Here is a 21,908-nt window from a genome sequence, read left to right on the forward strand (position 1 = left end):
CAACTAGTTTCATAAAATGGTGAGAAAGAGTTTTAGGTGGCTTGGACACTTAGTTCCTCAAGTTTTAGGCCAAAATCAATTTCATGGAGCATACATCAAGCAAGACATAAAGTGAAAACAAGATTCAAATACTTGAAAAAACAAGAATAAGAAAACTTCAAGTTAACATATGACATATGACTCAAGCAAAAGTTAGGAACATTTAAAGACTCAACATGACATACACAAGGATACAAACATGTAGTTATCATGCATTTAAACTCATGGATTTGAGGCTCAAAGACTAAGCATCCAAAGACATGTTATCCAACCACATTTAGGAGCTTAAAGAGGTGCAAAAACCGTAGTCAAACTGCCACAACAAAACTTGAAAACGCTGATTCACGTATTCTTGGCAGATCTGACCTTTGCTCACTAATTTGATCATAACATTCTCCATAGAACTCCAAATGCGTTGGTTCTTTTTTTTCTGGAAACTAGACTCAAAGAGCTTTCTTTTGACACTGAAAACGTAATTTTTGAACCGCTGAGCTGGTGCAGTTTAATATTTTAAAATTGTCACGTTTTTCTGCCAGCACTGTTTTTGTGTGTCATGGAAGTGGATTTGAACCATACCAAGATAGCTACAAGAAGACAAGGTTAGCACATGAAAAACACCATATTCAAGATAACCTAGGCTCTAGATACCAAATGATGAAGGATTATGTTGTTCCTTTTTAAGATTATTGAATATGGTGTGAGTTGATTAAGAAAGCAAAGTGAAATCCCCACTGGACATTAAGATAGCAAGCTAGCTAGATGTGAAGGTTCCTTTCACAAAGCTCAAAATAAAAAAGATGATGAATTGATTCAAAATGAAAAGGAAATGGAAAGCACATAAATCATAGAAAACCAAGAACAATTAAAGGAAGAAGAAAACATAAAATGGAAAGGAAAGAAATGGTAAAAATGTGAGAAACACGCCACTACAAGGCTAGACTAGAAGCCATGGCAACCTTGAAGATGAGTGGATGTGTGCCGCCACTTGCTATGCAAGATAAGGCTTAGAAGTATTCACTCCCAAGGGAGGAAACTCTCACAAATGGTTGAGACACAAGAGTGTTTTTACTTCAAAATGTTCAACCCTTTTACATGTCTAGGAGCACCCCTTATATAGAAGAGTTTAGGGGCCTCTAAGAAAATAAAAGATACCTAAGGATGTCTATACAAAAACCTAACCCTAGCTTCTAGAAACTAGGTCAAATAAGGTTACAAAAATGAGAGACAAAAGACCTAACTATGGTGTATGCAAGGCTAATTTCGTTCTAGCACAAAAGGAGACAAAGAATGTGTCTCATATATCTCCAAAAAGTGCCCAAAATGTGCTAAGAACAAAGGAGACCAAAGGTACATAGGTACACTTGCTTCATGCCTTTTACTTTATGCTTTATGCCTTTGCTTTACTCTCTCCTCCACATCATTTATGCTTCCCAATCACCATGCGCCACCTAGCATTGCTTTCTTACTCCTAATTAACCTACAAAGCAAATAAACATAGATTAACATGTTGGCTTAAGTCAAGTCAACTATAGTCAACAAGTCAAACCTAGTCAAAGGTCAACAAGTCAACTAAAGTTGATTCAACTAAGTCAACTTAGGGAATGAAAAATAACAAACACAAATGAAAGGGATGAAGGATTAGTGAACTTCCTTTCTAAACATGCTTAGTCTTCTTAAGCATGTGCCTCCATCCTTGGTTGGGGTCAATCCTTCATCAGTCATGGTGGCTGAAATAAGGGTTAGGGTTTCATGTGTGAGATGGAGGAGATGATGACGTGGTAGTGTATAATTGGTGGAGATGTGTTTGTAAGGATAATGACACGTGTCAGCACATGGTTGGCCTGATTTGAAAGATGAGGATTGCCACATGGCATAATCTGGTTGAGATGGGTTTAAGTGGTAGGAGGGGTGCAACTTAGTAAAAGCTGGCACTCCACTTGCAGGAGGAGTGTGTAAATAAAAATTGGGGGTGCATTTAGCTCCTGAATTATTCTTTTCCAAAATTTTCTGATTTTGGACTTATTTTGTAACTTTGATTATTTCAAATCCAAACTTTTAATGACCCAAATTAAATTCCATCTGCGTTAACAAACGTTAGAATATCTAATAATATTTTATGCAACTAAAATCAATTTTTACACCATTTTTACCTTACATACTCAATAAATTCAATAATCACAAATACTAATTAAATCAATCCTTAAGCACAAAAATTCTATTAAATCTCCAAATTTAAACATTAAATGAGGGTAAAAATTTGAACTCATCAGTTGCCAAAAAGGAACCATATATAAAGTTTAATAGAAACAGATAGGAATTTTAACGACACACTAGTACATGGGCCGTAGCCCTAAAGAAAAGCCCCATAAACATGAAGTCCAACCCTGGTAAACTATGCAGCGGGATCATCTCTTCCTTGTTGACCACGAGTACCTCTCGCATATGCTCACATCAATAAATTGATTATCATTGCAAAGGTAGAGGAACGACATACAAAGCAATCAAACAAGCAAAGGGTAAGCTAGAGCCAAAAATGGTTTTATCATGCAATCAAATATACTTTCACAATCCAATATACATACATCATTCAAGCATGTTATGACCTTTCAATCAATACACTAAGACTCGACTCATCCGGATACATATAATCTGGTCAGATTCAGCGGATGCTTGCAGTTGTGGTGGATATCTCTGCTCACCCCCGAGTTGCTCACCCCCGAGCTAAGTGTTACAAGTGTTATAATGTTTCAATCCCCCACACACAAGGTTAGCCCTTAATGAGTTTCAGGCCTCCTACTACTCTCACCACAAGAGTTAGTCCGCTCTAAGTGAGACTAACTGACTCCTTAGAGTGTCAGGATGCAACCTTACCTTGAATCTTACTAGACTATATAGATGGGGCACCACCATGGACACCCACTAACAAGGGCCATGAAATTACGTCCCGACCACTGAAGCATGACCCTGAAATCTCACCTAGAGATTTCAAGGAATTACGCACTGACCACAGACCAACCACATTCGGACAACCAAGTAATATTTATCATGCATGTATATATATATATATATATATATATATATATATATATATATATATATGTGTGTGTGTGTGTGTGTGTGTATATATATATATATATATATGTGTGTGTGTGTGTGTATATATATATATATATATATATATATATATATATATATATAATGTCAACCTTTATAACCAACCTCTTTCACATTCCAGGTCAAACCCATACCAACTCATCATACTCCATCCATGAATATAGAATTTCAACTCATCTCATTACCATGTCACTTTCATAACCAACCATTTCATGTTCATTACATGCCAAGAATTATTTAGGTTCTTCATTCACAACTCATACACCCTCCCACTCATGCATATTCATTCCCCTCATGCCATTATATAATAATTCAATCAAATGCAAGCCAAACATCTAAGAACAGGGAAAACACCAAACTAGAACGCACTCTTGCCCAACTCTTCGCTCAGGTTGAAGGGTCTCGCTCAAGCGAGAGGGTCTCTCGCTCAGGCGAGCTCCCTTCGCCTAGGCGAGAGCTCGACTCAAGAAATAGTGGCTCTTGCGCATTCTCGCTTAGGCGAGACTCCCCTTGCCTGAGCGAGACGTTCGCTCGCTCAAAAGTAAGCTGGTCGCTAGAGCGATCACTCGTGTGAAAGGAGTCTGAGCGAGTCTCTACTCATCTCGCCTAGGCAAGACAGGCTCGCTTGGGCGAGATTATCAGATCTCGCCACTGTTTCCCTACACACCCCCTCATACCAATCCAAATCAACAGATCAAAACATCCCATGCATTCACAACAGTACACCAACCATAGACTCGTAAAATAATAGCAGAACAACAAGAAAAACGAAATACATGAGTAAGCCCTAGCTTCCCTTACCTGGAAAAGGGTGAGCAAAGGACTTTAACCCCAACTACGGAGTGCAATAGCTCCAGGAACAAACTTGGAAACTGGAAGAACAGCGGGACAGTAAAAGAACGAGGTTATTATGGAACCCTAAATGGAAGAATACGAAAATAAGCTTTAGGGAGTAAAGGTACGAGCTTGAGAATCACCTACACGGAGTGGAAAAACAAGACTAAGCTTGAGCAACCTTGACCAAGATCGGGGTTAAACCCTAGCAGAGCGTTCTATTGAGAAAATGAGAGTGTGAGAGAACCGTGTCTGCGAGAATGAGGGCTGAATGGAAGACCTTGGCAGCTTTAGGGGCCTTAGCACCCTATGGGCCAGCCCTTAGGCCCAACAGATTAAGGCCAACCCTTAAAACATTAGGGCAGAAAAGAAAACTGTAGCATCCCGACTGGATATTACTGATTTGAAGTAAATAAAGAAAATGTAAGATTATAAAGACATCACATTTATGAATAATTCCTCATTTCCCAAAACATGGGAAATTTAAAACTTCATTTTTTTAATAAAGCATCCATAATCCATAATTACAAAATCTGAAAGTCTAATCAAAATAGGCCATGAGCCTTTACAATTTATTTCAATTCAAAGATAGAAAACATAAATATAAAAATCCCATGATATCCCCGCTCCGCGGCTAAGCCTCACTAGCACCACCTGCATCAACATCATTTGCTCACGTGTACCGCGTACACGATCATCGCCACACACAAGCAGATAGGGTGAGCTTAACAATTAAAGCATATAAAATCTATTAATAATACAATTCAAGGTAGCACAAAAGGCAAGTTTTTAAATAACCCACAAAAAGCAAAACACAAAAAATTAAATCAAAATAGCATTTTCTAACAATCTATTTCTTTGACAAGTGGCAAAGCTTCGTGATGACACATGTCACTCAAATTCTAAACCCTAATTCCTTCACACTCCACTCTTCTCTCACTCTCTACCGTCAACACTCTTTTCTCACCCTCTACTGTAACACCCCCGGATCCTCTTGGGCTTACCAGGCATCCCACCTGCCACCCTCAAACCGGTTGTGTTAGGTCTGCAGCCCAATACACCCCAACCCATCACCCTTCTCCGTCCATTCATACTGGGTGGGTTGTTGCCAGTGGGAATCGAACCCCCAACCTGACCTTTAACACCTCTGGCTCACCAGCAGATGCTACCAGTAACTGGTAGCATCTGCTGGTGAGCCAGAGGTGTTAAAGGTCAGGTTGGGGGTTCGATTCCCACTGGCAACAACCCACCCAGTATGAATGGACGGAGAAGGGTGAGGGGTTGGGGTGCATTGGGCTGTAGTAACCTGACAGCCTCTGGGGCCCGAGGAGGGGTAGCCAGGGATGTTACAAAAAAGTGCACTTTTTTGTAACACCCCCGGATCCTCTTGGGCTTACCAGGCATCCCACCTGCCACCCTCAAACCGGTTGTGTTAGGTCTGCAGCCCAATACATCTGCCATCACCCTACTTCTTTCACTCTCTTCACACTCAATTTCTTTCACTCTCTTCACGCTCAACTCTTCTTAACCACACCACATTCATCTCCGATCATGTTTTTACATTCTGATTTCACATTTTTTAGGATTTTTCCGATCATTTTTTGGTTTTGCCTTCACCATTTACTCTTTATGTTTTTTCTATCATCTCCGATCATGTTTTCGTTTTGTTTTTATGGTTTTTTTTAGGTTTTTTCCGATCAGTTTTTGGTTTTGCCTTCAGCGTTTACTCTTTATGTTTTTTCTATCATCTCCGATCATGTTTTCATTTTGTTTTTATGGTTTTTTTAGGTTTTTTCCGATCAGTTTTTGGTTTTCCATCATTTTCGACCACTACTTCGTAAGTTTTTGTTGTTTTATGTTTCAATGATAATTTCTTTGTTTTTACAGGCTGATTTCACATTTTTTAGGGTTTCTCCGATCAAGTTTTGGTTTTGCCTTTACCGTTTACCATTTATTTATTTTTCTCTAATCTCCGATCAAGTTTTGGTTATTGTTTTTAGGGTTTATTTGTATCTTTTTATGTTTTCCATCATATTCGACCACTAATTCTTAATTTTTTGTTATAATATTTGTATCCATGCTAATTTCTTTGTTTTGACAGGCTGATTTCACATTTTTTAGCGTTTCTCCGATCAGGTTTTGGTTTTGCCTTTACCGTTTACCCTTGATGTTTTTACTATCATCTCTGATCATCTCCGATCAGGTTTTGGTTTTAGTTTTTATGGTTTATTTTTCTATTTTTCTATTTTCCATCATATTCGACCACCACTTCTTAATTTTTTGTTGTTTTATGTTTCCATGCTAATTTCTTTGTTTTTACATGATTATTTAACATTTTTAGTGATTACCTATTTTGTAGGTTTTGAAGATTGATATACAGGATGTCTCAAAATGACAGTCATTAGTTTAGTCTGAAGTTGGAACTCATTGGAACTCATTGAGTTCTGTTAAAGTTCATTTAGTCGAAGTTAGAACAATGATTATTCCTTTTAATTTTGATATGCATTGATATTATTTACATCTCAATTTATTCTGTTCATCTTTTATTGTCAGTGTTTGTTGATTTCTTGGTTGTTGATGTTGTTGTATTGTATCAGATGTAACGGTATTAATACATAATTAGTTTTTAAGTGTATGTTTGGTTTTTGTTTTTTCATTTTTTTAAAAGGACTTGCTCAGTTTTCTTCATTGCAACCCAAGGTGGATCTGTTTTCTCAGGCAGTGTTGGAATTCAATGAAGAGGAAGTAATGTTTTTTATGAAAAAGATATCATTTTAGTTTTGATAACTAATAATGTAGAAGTTTTGAAACCAGTATTAGATATCATCTTAATTTTGAAACCAATATTGGATCTCTTAATTATTTTATTCAACCTTATAATTTATTTGTAACCTTATGATGGATTTTTTTTGTGTAGGTTTACCCATATTTTATGTTGAGTCCTTAGTTAATTAACATAAGGTCTTTTCTTTCCTTTATCTTCGATGTAGCTACATCACTGCATCAAGTTACTTCTTTCCTTTTTCAGCTTTCTAATCTCTTCATAGTTTTGTTTTTCTTCTTTGTTGTCTTCATATTTCCTTTTCTTGAAACCTTCAAACAATATCTTTATTTCCTTTTAAATGTCCTGCAGCTTTTATTTTTCTTTTGCTCTCTGCCATATTTTCCTTTTATTCCACAACATTGAGCCATTGGAAAAAGAGCTTTTGTTTTTTTCTCTGGTCTTGATATGTTTGCCCAGTTGCTTTTCCCACATTTTACTCACTTTGGGAAACCAAAACCAGAGTATGCGTATGGTTTTGGTTTGAATGAACCATAGTAGCCATTTTATAAAAGTTGTTTTTCTTTCTTCTGTCCTCTTCATATGTTTGACAGTTGCTTATCCCCATTTTTACTGAATTTGTGTAACCAAAACCACAACATGCATACGGTTTTATTATTGATGTATTATCTCTACAAATACATCAGACTATTCTTTTGTTTTTATGTTCTCTACAAATACATCTATCCACAACTTCCTTTCTTCACTATTTTCTATTTTCCATTTTCTTTACACCATGTCTGCTTTGCAAAAACAAACCTAGTCATTACAAGAACTGAACCTGGAGAAGGAAAGCTGGAATATTGTTACAAGAGTGGTAAGGTTATGGTTTGTAGAAGATTACACAAGGAAAATCTCCATTTTCCATGGAGATTGTTCTTCAAGACAAAGAGGTACTACACCATACTATAAACGTCCGTCATTTGTTTACTTTTCTTTATTTTTTTAGTTTCCATGTTATATTATAATGTGATATATAAAACTGTTTGTGCAGGGTGTCCTAATCCATGCGTCTATTAGACGCACACTAATATACAAATTTCAATATGAAATCAAAGAGGATAAGGTTTACTCCATTCAGTCTTTTAGTGTTTCATGTAATGGTGGTTCTTATAGAACTACAAATCACGCCTATAAGATCAACTTCCAATTCGGAACCAAGGTCAATTTGATAGAATCTACCTTAGTTCCCAAAACTAGTACTACATACACCCTTTTTTCAACCATCAAAGCACCTGGTTTTGACGTAGATTACTTAGTTAGTAAGTATATTAATTTTTTTTCTTTCCGTTTAAATTTTTATTCATGTTTTATTTTTTTATTGTTTTTTTTTGTTTAGATGTCATTGGAATGTTTACTGGTGTTGGAACAGAGAGAGAGTTAGAGAAAGGTGGTAAGAAGACCAAGATGAATGTCATCCTTATTGAATCTGATGGGTAAGAGTATTGTTCTTCTTTTATTTGATGTTTAACATTAGTCTTATTTAACCAAGTTTTACATCATGCAATAGTTATCGACTGGAGTGTACTTTATTTGGTCAATATGTTGATATGTTAAATGCATTTCTTGCCTCTGGAGAGGATCAATATGTTGTCATTGCTTTACATTATTGCAATGTCAAGATCTTCCAAAGTAACTAACTTTTTGACATTTTGTACACTTGTAGTAATTTTTTAAAAAGTGTTTGACATCTTTATATATTTTATAGATAAAGTTTCTATTCAAAATTGTATGAACTGTACGAGGATAATTTTTAACTGTTATGGTGAAGATGCTACGAAGTTGAAAAAAATGTGAGTACATTTTGCATTTTTTTTATTTTCATTTATTATTTTCGTTTAATTTGCATGTTTGTTTTTGTAGGATGTGGGATAGTATTGAATCTCCTTCTCAACCTCTTACCCAACTTGGTCAGTCTTCAAAAGTTAGCTTAGAAGAAGATTTCATTAAGCTACATCCTAGATGCTCAATTGAACGTCTCAAAGATTTTTAACAGGTTGAATTCTTTTCCTCTCCCTTTCATTTAAATTGTTTAGTTTGAATGTTGTGCTTTATAATGTTGCATTATTTATGTTCCAGGAAAGTACTTTTGTAGTGAAGGCTACTATCAAACATGTTCTAGATCATGATGATTGGTGGTACACAACATGTATCTGCAACAAAGTTGTGTATCCTGATTCCAATTTTTTTTTTTGTGAAAAATGTAACAAACATTTCATTAAGGTTACACCTAGGTAATATTATTAATCTTCATAATTCTTATTTTTCTAATTTTACTAATTTGAGTAATAGACAAATTTGAATAAATGAATAATGTTATATTTTTTTTGTTAGGTTTAAACTTAGACTTCGTGTAATTGATGCTACTGATTCTACAACTTTTGTTGTATTTGATCGTGATGCAAGTGCAATGTTGAAGAAATCATGCTCTGATATTCTTGACTTACAAGACAAGGTTAAGTATCCTATATAGTCAAAGAAATCATGCTCCGATTATTATATACACAAATTTTTGATGAAGTTAAATCATTTGAATTTCTATTTCTTTTTATAGAACACTGCTGCTGGTAACTTGCCTAAAGAGTTTGAAGTCCTCATTGATAAAACCTATTTGTTCAAAGTTGAGTGCAAGAATGATTATAATAGCAAATTTGAGCAATCATCCAGAGTTAAAAAAGTCTGCATGGATGAAAAATATCATTGAAAGCTTTAGTGATGTTGAAGTTAAGTCTTTGGTAAGATCTGATTTATTTCTTTTTAGGTCTTTTCATATATATAATTTTAATTATACTCTTTTTTTACTTATAATATATTTGTTAGGATGTATACTTTGGAAATGAAGAAGAAAGTAAACTTAAGAAGATTACAAATGAGATGGCATCTGATACCATTGTAGAGGTATGTTAATATTACAACTATACTTCTTTTTCTAAAAGTTTTTATATGCTAACTTTTTCAAGTTTATTTTTAGGATTTACTGATCAAATTCACTGAAGAATCAAATGATGTTGAGGCTCTAAGTGATCATTTGAACACTATAGGATCAAGCCTTGTTTCTACAGAGGAGGTGTTGGTCAATAAACCAGTAACTGATGTTGAAAATGATGAGTTAACCCAGAAAGAATCATCTCATCTGGAGAATCTTAGCTTTGATTTGGCTACCAAAGCACGTGTCCCAACAATTAAAAGGCAAAATTAATATGTGGTTCGAGAAAACAAGAAGATCCCAATGAAGATATTGAAGAAGAACATCAAGATTGAAAAGTGAATTGTGTTAATTCAATCTGGAAATTGTACTAGACTTTATTTGTGTTTTTATCTTGGTTATGTTATTTTTTTTGGAAAACATTTGCTGATACTCATGACCAATATGTTTTGTTGTTCTTAAGTTGTTATCATTTTGAAAACATTCACTTGAAGTTTCTGTTTATTTATTTATGAACTATATTACTTATTGTTGAACAAGAATCCCTATTTATTTTTGCTTTCACAATTTGCTAGCAGAGTCAAACTGTGTTGATATTATTTTGTATTATCAACACCATAATCATGCTAGCTACATCAAAGGAAGTGTATTGTATTTGTATTTTGTTTTAAAATATTTTAGTCTTTCAACATTTGTTTACATTTCAATTTTATCAATCAATTATTCGTAAAAATATATTTCAGGTTACATACATATAGTATTTATCTTTTGTTATCAGTTGATTTGTAAACATCGTTATATGTTACTAGCTGAATTTGAATGTGTTGATATTATTTATTTTGTTAACTACACTATCATGCTAGCTACAATATGTTTTGTTGTTCTTTAGTTGTTGTAATTTTTAAAACTTTCATTTCAAATTTCTTTTTATTTATTTATGAAGTATTTTACTTATTGCTCAACTTCAATCCCTAATTATTTTTGCAGTGACAATTTGCTAGGAAAGTGTAAGTGTGTTGATATTATTTTATATTGTCAACACCATAATCGTGCTAGCTTTATGAAAGCAAGTTTATTGTATGTGTATTCTTTTTAAATGATTTATGTTGCCTGCTGAATATTAGTGTGTTGATATTATTTTTTTTGTCAACTACACTATCATGCTAGCTACATCAAAGAGATTAAGTTTTGATCTATCGTACATGTTTGACTATATTTTTTTGTTGCACAACATATATAACTTATTTCATGTTTTCAAAACCATGATAGTTATATATTGTAACTCATATATAACTTATTCTTTTTATTAATGATAACGCTGTCGTCAAGCGATCAAATTAATACTACTTATCTATAACAACTTCAGTATTATTAAGAAAGTAGCCAAAAAATTAGTATGGGTTAAGTTAACCCTAAGCCGTCTCCCAACGAACACGGAATTGATTTTTAACTAGTTAGTTCTTATAATATCTATACAAAAGAGTTATTCAAATAAAATAATAAAAATATGAAAGATAAAGATAAAAAGATAAAATAAGATAGAAACAATAGTAAAGAAAAATAGGTCGATTCGACCGCTTTTTCAAAATAGGATTCATCATTGGTTTTTTAAATATTATTGTTATTGATTTATTGTTTAAGACTTCAAATTAATCAATGTAACTTCTCAATTAATTTGTTGGCATCCTTACTTTTTACCAAAGTAACTTCTCAATCAAAAGCAAGAACTTTGTAGATTAATCATAGTAAATTTAACCAAAGTAACTTCTCAATTAAATATTACTAATCCTAATCATGTCCATTATTTTACCTCTTATATCTAGTAAAAAGCTAATTAACCACCATAACTTCTTGATTACTTCTAATCTAAGTTTTCACCTCTAATCAATGTAACTTCTCAATTATTAGCAAAAATTCATTCAATCATATGAAAGTTTCTAAAATTAATCAAAGTAACTTCTCAATTAAAATTTAAAAACCCTTGGACTCATACGATTGTTATGTTATGTAGATTTAACACCGTGCTAACTTGCTACAATGTAAAAATAATTACTTTTACTAAATTAAGAACTAAAAGACATAGATGAAAATAAATCTCCACAAGAATCAAAAGAACAAACAAATTTATTCAAACCTCAGAATCCAATTAAGAAATTATAGTGGAACTAACCCTTGAAGCTTATCCTTCAATAGAATGCAAAATAAAAATAGAAGAAGAATAGAGAAAGAAAAAGGAAACGAAATTAGGCCCCCCTAAGGGTTCCAAAACTCCAAAGTCTCGAGCTTGTACTTTTCTTCTACTCCCTTGGTCTCTTTATATAGGACATAGACTGAGCTTTTCGGTTGCTAAAACCTCTCAAATATCTTTTAAAATAAAGATAAAGATAAATATTCAAAGATATTTGGAGAGATCTAAACTAATTGACAAATATAGTTTGATTAATAATTTATGATATAATTAAATAAATTAATTATTTAAAGATATCTAATAAATTTTTAACAAATAATATTTGCATTAATTTTCTCAATAAGCCATTTTTAATCCTATAGTCCAAATTTGCTGGAAAATCCAAAAAGATAAGTATTTGCACTTAAGTCCCTCTCCTTTGACCAGATTTGAATATTTGACCAGAGTTTGACTAGTTTAATTGTGCAATGAGAAGCTGACACGTGGCAATGCACTTTCTCTATCCAGAATTAGGGTTTATGCAGATTGGAGATGCAATGACGGTTGCTCCTATGCTGCCGGCGCTGGCTTGTGGTTGCCATGGCTGCACTTTCATTTTCTTCTTTGGTGAGGTGAGTGAATGCTACGAGGTGCTGCCTTCTTCTTCTTCGATCTAGTGTAGGTTCGTGACTGTTGTGGTGTTGTTGCTGGATGTGTGGGGCGAAGTTTGAAGATGGTAAAATGGTGGTTCGAATCTGGCTCGTGTTTCTGCTAGTGCGTCTGGGAACTGACGGTGGATGGTAGTGGCGGAGCAGTAGCTGCCGTGATGGTTTCCGCAAGGTGCAGGGGTGGTCTAATGCGTTTTTCGGCAAGGATGAAGCTCGCTGCAGTGGAGGCTCGTGTGCAAACCTGCAGGCGCTACGATGGTGATGGAGATGTAGTGGTGGTTGGCGAGATCCATGGTTGACGGTGGTCCGACGACGGAAACATGGTGAAGATGGAGGCTAGGGTTTCTGGTTGTGTGGAGATGAAGATGATGACATGGCAACATGTTATTGGCTCAGATTCTTTAGTGCAGATTAAGCCCACATGCCTTGTACTGGTTGGCCAATTTTAAAAGTTGAGGATCGCCACATGGCTGCATCTGAGTGCATCTATTTTATGAGTGGAAAAAGGGGTGCAAATTGACAAAGGCAAGGGTGCAGAAGTAGGTTTTGTGAGACCCATTTTGAAAGCGGGGAGTGTATAAGTAATGTATGGGGTACAAAAGTGATTTTTCTAGAACTTGCTAATTTTAGCCTTATTTAAAGGTGTTTTGTAATTTCAATCAATTTATGTTCCCACCTTTAAATAAGATTAATCTTAACTTCAATTGCATCAACAAACGTTAAAGTATCCAAAAATAATTTATGCAGCTAAAAATCACTTTTTAAGATATTTTTATCACACAAGCTCAAATAGCTTAATTATTAGAACTGTCAATTAAATCACTCTTTAAGCACACAAATTCAATTAAATACCCATAATTAAACACTGAATGAGGGCAAAAATACGCACTCATCATAACCACATACTTATCCTTTTGCACTCCTAGGCAAAATTGAGCAACTCCAAAACTTGTTCTGGGGTATTTTATTTCACATTAACACTGAATCAAAGGAATGAACATCAGTGGAGACAAATCAATACTCTAGAAATCAAGTTATCATGCATATACAAACGAAAAAGTTCTATTTTTCACACTTGAGTTAATCTTTTGAATTCACAAGACAATCAATTATGAAAGAAAGCACTCAAGTTAAGTGTGTATTTCCTCACCAAAATTCTCTCAAGTGTTTTGGCTTGTGTTTTCACTCAAAATACCCATGCAAGTAAACATTCCTAATACTTAACAAGACTCTAATATTCACAAACTTTCAGAAAATATGCAATCAAAGATCATGAGGACTTTCCTCAGGTTATAATGGGGCCATGGCAAAGGTAGGAAAAACTTTAGGATTTTTGGGTTTTTGAAATAGTAATGTTGGAAGAATAATGGAGCATAATTTCAAAAACAACTCTTTTTCGTCTATTGCTTTGTTGCTCTCTTTTTTTCAGAAAGCAATTATTTTTTTCATTTCAACACATTTTCATCAACAATTTTTCCTTTTGCCATTTTTATTAATTTATGGGTGAGGTACTCACACACACATACACACACACACACACACACTTTATTCCTCAACCAATCCTAACATAATCCATTAGCTCCTTTTTTTCTTCCTAAGGTAAGGAAAAACATGGTCTTTTTTCTTTTTAAGGATATGCAATAGGCTTAAAACAAGAAAAAGAGGTATAAAAGCTCAAAGGGGCTACCAATGGATTAATATCAAGGTGGACTTATTTGGCCAAGTAGCTAGAAACAAGAATTGCCTCAATCATATCAAATCATGCATATTTACCTAAAATGCAAAACAAAAGAATCAAGCTAAATATTTGAGTATAAACAAGCATGAGCAAGTCACTAAGGAAAAATAGGAATGACATAAGGCAGACCATCCTTTACATTAAGGCTCAAGACTCACAAGGTCAAACTCTTTCACTAAAGATTTAATCAAGAAATTCTTAAATCAACTCAATTAGCAAATCATAGAAACAAGATGCTCATATCAACATTACTTTTATTTTTCCAGAATTGTGATCATCCCAATTATTGAATTAAATCCTAAAAATCCAATGTCAATATGTTTTATTGAAAGCAGAAAAATATTTTTTGTAGATTTCTTAAGAGACATATTGTTTAAAAGAAATATCCTACCTACAGTTTGTCTCCCCCACACTTATTTCAAAAATTGTCCTTGATGGACTTATTTTGGGGAGAAGATGAAAAATTTATGATTTTTGGCTCAATCTGGCCATATGTCAAAATTTTGTTTTCTTTAATTTTATAAAGTACAAGTCAGCTTGAACAATTTTATTAAAGAAAACAAAAAAACATATTTTTGAATTTTTTTTAATATTTTTAAAATTAAAAACAGAAACAAAAAACAAACAGGCATGCATTTTTAATTTTTGATCAACAATGTTTTCAAAATTTAAATATAAGCTTTTTACCTATTGTAGCAACCTCTCTTCTTTCTCCGCAGCCAAGTCAACAAAAATCACCGAAAACTTATTTGCATCATTCACATCAATAAACTTGATGTGTGGAGTGTGTGGCTTCAACTCAATTTGAGCATCATCAGGTGCATTCAGATGGTTAACCGGATCATCAGTAATCCTTGTAATCTCATCTTGTGAGCAAAAATTTACACTTGAAGTAGTTAAATCTGCTGCTTCACTAACCAAGTCAGTTGCAATAGTTGATGCTTTAGCTGCATCTTCGAATATCGTTAGCTCTTCAATTGCACTTGGTTCCTCCATTGTATGTTCTCATAACTTTGCTCCTCAAAAAGATCATCTATACTCATATCATCATCAATAGATAAAACTTTATATTCACATTGAGCATCATCAACATATCCATTAGTAAATATATATGTGTGAGAATCTTCAATTTCATCAGTAACATTTTTAGCAAAATTGATATGTCCATCAGTAGACATATTACTATGAGCATCATTATATCTATTAGTAGATATATCAGTGTGATGTGATTCTGATGTTGGTTTATCTAACATTTGAATTGTGTACTCATTCACATCAGTGCTCAATTGTTCCATCCTTTGATTCATGCTCCTTAACATTATCATTTCATCCCTTTGCTCAACTATCGTCTTCATAAGTTTTTCTAAGGTGGCCTCCATAACTTTGTCTTTCATTAGCTGACTTAAATCTTCTGACATTTGTTCAGCTCTAATGGCCAACTTTAGAAACATATCTTTTATTTCTTGACGAAGTGCCCTAAATTCTAGGATTTCAACAAATCTCGGATGGCATTGGAGGGTGGTATTAATAGTACAAAGTAATTATACAAAGTTGTTGTTACTGGCATCCTCCATCATGTCATACAATACTTTATCATTTCCATACCATTTTTTCTCAATATCTTTGCATCGTTGATCAGCTCGCAACCTTTCATCTATGGTGTCTAATTTCTCTCTCAATCCATTCATTAATAACTCAATGTCCTTATAGGATGGTCCATTGATTGTTGCAACTTGTTGTGATGGTGCATGTTGTTGTTGTTGAGAACTAAATGGAACATATGATGGTTGAGGTGGACACTCAGAATATGGTTGTTGCTCATGGTATGATGGTTGCTCACATTCCACAAAAGATGATCTAGGATATAGATCAATAAATTGCCATAAAGTTAACCTACTTATATCAGGTGCAGAAGTAGGTGTAACAATTTGTTGTTCATAATCGTATGGATAATATGGTTGTTGTGGATTATAATTCAGTTGAAAATCACACTGTTGATTATTTTCATATGAAAAAAGATTTTACAATTTTGAAAGAGGTTTTCTGAAAAGAAATAAGTTGAAAGCTTGTTGAGTAGACTTCCAGGAAAGAGAGGTGCGTCTCAATGGACAACTTAAGTACCTTGTCTTTCCTTAGCAAAAGTATTCCCCAACTAGTTTCACAAATTTTCCAACAAAATTCCTCAAACAAAAATTATGCTTAAAAAAGAATAAAGTAACAAAAATAAATAACTAAAGAAAATAAAATAAATGTTAGAAAAAAAATTGAGATAAAAAAAATGTTAGTGATAAAAAAAAATAAAATCAAAAGAATAAAAGAAATAATAAAAAAAAGAACTAAAATGATAAAAATTCTAACCGCGTTCCCCAGCAACGACGCCAAATTTGATAGCGTCGTCATCAAGCGATCAAATTAATACTACTTATCTATAACAACTTCAGTATTGTTAAGAAAGTAGCCAAAAAATTAGTATGGGTTAAGTTAACCCTAAGTCGTCTCCCAACGAACACGGAATTGATTTTTAACAAGTTAATTGTTATAATATCTATACAAAAGAGTTATTCAAATAAAATAATAAAAATATGAAAGATAAAGATAAAAAGATAAAATAAGACAGAAACAATAGTAAAGAAAAATAGGTCGATTCCACTACTTTTTCAAAATAGGATTCATCATTGGTTTCTTAAAGATTATTGTTATTGATTTCTTGTTTAAGACTTCAAATTAATCAATGTAACTTCTCAATTAATTTGTTGGCGTCCTTACTTTTAACCAAAGTAACTTCTCAATCAAAAGCAAGAACTTTGTAGATTAATCATAGTAAATTTAACCAAAGTAACTTCTCAATGAAATATTACTAATCCTAATCATGTCCATTATTTTACCTCTTATATCTAGTAAAAAGCTAATTAACCACAGTAACTTCTTGATTAATTCTAATCTAAGTTTTCACCTCTAATCAAAGTAACTTCTCAATTATTAGCAAAAATTCATTCAATCATATGAAAGTTTCTAAAATTAATCAATGTAACTTCTCAATTAAAATTTAAAAACCCTTGGACTCATACGATTGTTATGTTATGTAGATTTAACACCGTGCTAACTTGCTACAATGTAAAAATAATTACTTTAACTAAATTAAGAACCAAAAGAACAAACAAATTTATTCAAACCTCAGAATCCAATTAAGAAATTATAGTGGAACTAACCCTTGAAGCTTATCCTTCCATAGAATGCAAAATAAAAATAGAAGAAGAATAGAGAGAGAAAAAGGAAACGAAATTAGGCCCCCCTAAGGGTTCCAAAACTCCGAAGTCCCAAGCTTGTACTTTTCTTCTATTCTCTTGGTCTCTTTATATAGGACTTGGACTGGGCTTTTCGGTTGCTAAAACCTCTCAAATATCTTTTAAAATAAAGATAAAGATAAATATTCAAAGATATTTGGAGAGATCTAAACTAATTGACAAATATAGTTTGATTAATAATTTATGATATAATTAAATAAATTAATTATTTAAAGATATCTAATAAATTATTAACAAATAATATTTGCATTAATTTTCTTAATAAGCCATTCTTAATCCTATAGTCCAAATTTACTAGAAAATTCAAAAAGTTGTGGTTGCCATGGCTGCACTTTCGTTTTCTTCTTCGGCGAGCTGAGTGAACGTGTCGAGGTGCTGCCTTCTTCTTCTTCGATCTGGTGCAGGTTAGTGACTGTTGTGGTGTTGTTGCTGGATGCCTGGAGCGAAGTTTGTAGATGGTAAAATGGTGGTTCAAATCTGGCTCGTGTTTCTGCTGGTGCATTTGCGAACTGACGGTGGATGGTGGTGGCGAAGCAGTAGCTGTCGTGATGGTTTTCGCAAGGTGCAGGGGGTGGTCTGATGCGTTTTCTAGTAAGGATGAAGCTTGCTGCAGTGTTAGCTCGTGTGCAAACCTGTAGGCGTTGTGATGGTGATGGAGATGCAGTGGTGGCCGGCGAGATCCATGGTTGATGGTGGTTCGACGACGGAAGCATGGTGAAGATGGAGGCTAGGGTTTCTGGTTGTGTGGAGATGAAGATGATGACATGGCAACATGTTATTGGCTTAGGTTCTTTAGTGAAGATTAAGCCCACGTGGCTTATGCTGGTTGGCCAATTTTAAAAGTTGAGGATCGCCACATGGCAGCATCTAAGTGCATCTATTTTATGGGTGGAAAAATGGGTGCAAATAGACAAAGGCAGGGGTGCAGAAGTAGGTTTTGTGAGACCGATTTTGAAAGCGGGGATTGTATAAGTAATGTATGGGGTACAAAAGTGATTTTTCTAGAACTTGTTGATTTTAGCGTTATTTAAAGGTGTTTTGTAATTTCAATCAATTTATGTTCCCACCTTTAAATAAGCTTAATCTTAACTTCAGCTGCATCAATAAACGTTAAAATATCCAAAAATAATTTATGCAGCTAAAAATCACTTTTTAAGAATTTTTATCACACGAGCTCAAATAGCTTAATTATCAGAGCTGCCAATTAAATCACTCTTTAAGCATACAAATTCAATTAAATACCCATAATTTAACACAGAATGAGAGCAAAACTACGCACTCATCAATTAACATTGTAATAAAATGATAATTTTTTGAATTTATCTTTTAGTATTTAAAAATAATTTATTGAACACAAATAATTTTTGAATTCTAATTAACCAAAACAAAAACCGACATTCATTGAAAATTTACACCATCAATTAATTTATTTCATGTTTTGAAAGGAATTTATTTGTAATAATTTTTTTTAATCAATTAAGACAAAAACTGACATTCATTTTCATTTATTGATTATTTTCTATTGTTGTTTGAACTTCTAATTTTTACTTTTGTTTCCAATTTTGAATTTCAATTTTGATTCTAGAATTTTTAATTAACTTGGACAAAATTTTTACTTTTGTTTCTATTTTTATTAATTTTTAATTTACATTTTATAATTATTTTAATTGTATAAATATTTTGTATATTTTGTATTAGTCGTTGAATTTCTATTTTGTATTTTTTTTTATGATTTGTATTATTTGTAATTTTAAAAAAAAAATATTTTACATTTTTAATAATCTGTAATATTTGTAATTTGTAATAAATATAAATTTTTTTATTATTTTATGCGTTTAAATTTTTTGTATTAGTCTTTCAACTATTAATTTGAATTTTTATTTCTATTAATTTTTAATATTGGTAATGTTTTTATTTTTTAAAAAATTTACATTATATTATTTGATTATTTTATTTTTATAATTTTTTTTAATTTCTTACTTTTAATAAACATATAATTTTGTATTTTTTTTATTAATTCCTAATTCTTAATTTAAAATTTTTGTAATGTTTTTAATTTGTAAGAAATATATACAAAAGTATTAAAGAAATATATACATATATTTTATTGGTAAAGTAATTAGAAATTGAAATAGTGTTTTCATATGTATAAAACTGTTGAGTATCCATCAAGTTTTGTTTATTATCCATCAACAAAACAGAACGGTCACTTCCCTTCACCCTCTATGGATACCTCTGTCCCTGTGCCTGCCAGAATAACCTTAGGAAGGTTCATTACAATGCATTTTGTTCATAATCAGGTATGTTTTCTTTACAAAAAGTTGAAATATATGTTCTTTCTTCATTAATTTGTGTCTATTAACTTAATATTAGCCGTTCAAATGTACTGTAAATGTTCTTTCTTCCTTCAGCCATTCATTTTTGAAAACATTGTTCGAACCCTTATTTATTATTATTTTTTTACATAAAAATCAAAACTTTATTTTGTAATGGTTTAAATCTATGGTTTTACTTTTTGTTCTGTAATTTTCATCTATGTCTAACTGTTTCTTCTTTCATCAGACATGCATCTCTTAATATGTTTTTTAATTTTAAAAATCTTATATTTCTTCAACAATCATTTAAATATACGACATTTGGATCATTTCAATTTTTTTTTTCATTTGTTCTTCATCTTATTTTTTTTTTCGATCACCCATTCATTCTTTTGTTCCTGGTTACAAATCTTTGTTTTCTTAGAAAAATGTTAACTTTCCAATAATAGTTTAAAATTACAAAATTTTGCTTTCGTAACCAAAGATTTTTTTTTTTTTAGTTTGCTGTATATCTGACATATTAATTTACTTTGCTTCCAATGTCAACTTTCTTCAATAATCCATAAAATCTTTTTGTTTACATGACACATGCATGTTTTTATTACTTTGGATTATATCTTATTTATTCTCTATCTTTCTTTCATGATTAGTTTAATATTTGCTTACATTCAGTTTATTATAGTCATTTTTTGAAATTTTATTGACCTTGTTTTTTGTTTGTTGACCACTGGAATTTTAGGAGTTTGGTCATGTTGATCGAATGTTTGTTGCTATATTTGCTCAAGAATTAGGACCTATTCGGCAGTTGGAAGATATTAAAGGAAATCTCCATCAATTAACTTTTAATATGGATGTCAATAATCCATTGTTGACTGATGGTTAGTCTAGCCTAAGAGTTTTTTATAAATTGCAGCATATCCATCAAATCTTATTCAGATATGTTGGAAACTCAATATTCCAGATTACTGTATTCTCGGGCATGACTGCAATATCAACTGCGACCAAATTTCTCACAAACATACATCGATTGCGAACAAAACATCTTTTGCAGCTCATGTTCAGAAACGTAGATTCAAGAGGTTGGAATTGTAGGGATCGACCAACACATGCATGGTTCAGTGTAAGCTTTTGGTGCGTAATTCACCTAAGAAGTCAACTAAGATTGGGAAGGGATGGAAGGACTTTTGCATATTCAATCGGTTGAAAGAAGTGGATGTTATTTGCTTGCAGCTCACAACTAAATGAGAAAGAAGAAGATAAAATTCTACGTCAAAAAAGAATTTAGCTTTTAATATTTTACTTTTCTTTTATTTACTTTAGATGGTAGTTATGGTTTTGTTTTGACTTTCAAGCAAGTTTGCTTTTCTTTGGTTTGTAATGGTAATTTTGTTGCTTCTAATAAGTAGAAGCCATATCTAAAAGTATTATCCGTAAGTTAATTTTGGTCAACTTTAATATTTTACTTAATTTGATTTTACTTATTTTCATGTTTCAAATTATGTATTATAGTTATATATTACTTTTATATATATATTTCTTAAAAAAAAAATCAACAGAACTAAGATTTATTTTAATATTAATTTTATACAAACAATATTCAATTGTGATAAGAAAAATTATTAAAAATTTTAATTCTTTATCAAAAATTTTAACACAGGATTGAAGTTGTAAATATTGCTAACTTGATAATTATGTTATCTTTGTATTCTAATACTATCACAGAACATTATTTGTCTTATAAAAAGAGTGCAATAAAAAAAATTTATTTGTTACTCTCAAACACACGTGTATTAAAAGTTTTAGTGTATTTATGTTTTAAAAAGTTAAACAGCACGTGTATTAATTTTTTATCAAAGGACAATTAAAATTACATTGGGCTGTCATTCTTTTTGTTTGACCTCATTTTTTAAAAATTATTTCCATTAGTTTCATGGTACACTAAATGTAGAAACAAATTTCTACTTTCATGGTTGACTATTAT

General features: G+C 32.3%; 1 protein-coding gene across 1 annotated transcript; it reads left to right on the forward strand.

The window, feature by feature from the left end:
* Nucleotides 1-7,674: 7,674 nt before the first annotated feature.
* On the forward strand, nt 7,675-10,007 carry LOC146884185 (uncharacterized). Its single transcript, XM_085665884.1, has 9 exons — nt 7,675-7,701; nt 7,803-8,046; nt 8,148-8,244; nt 8,672-8,732; nt 8,888-8,946; nt 9,143-9,263; nt 9,363-9,485; nt 9,629-9,706; nt 9,780-10,007. Exons 1-9 carry the CDS (start codon nt 7,675-7,677, stop codon nt 10,005-10,007), a joined length of 1,038 nt encoding a protein of 345 aa, XP_085522010.1.
* Nucleotides 10,008-21,908: the final 11,901 nt, after the last annotated feature.

The sequence above is a fragment of the Vigna unguiculata genome, chromosome 8, assembly GCF_037176805.1.
Source record: "Vigna unguiculata cultivar grain cowpea cultivar isolate G323 ecotype 2 chromosome 8, ASM3717680v1, whole genome shotgun sequence".
NCBI classification, from domain to species: Eukaryota; Viridiplantae; Streptophyta; class Magnoliopsida; order Fabales; family Fabaceae; genus Vigna; species Vigna unguiculata.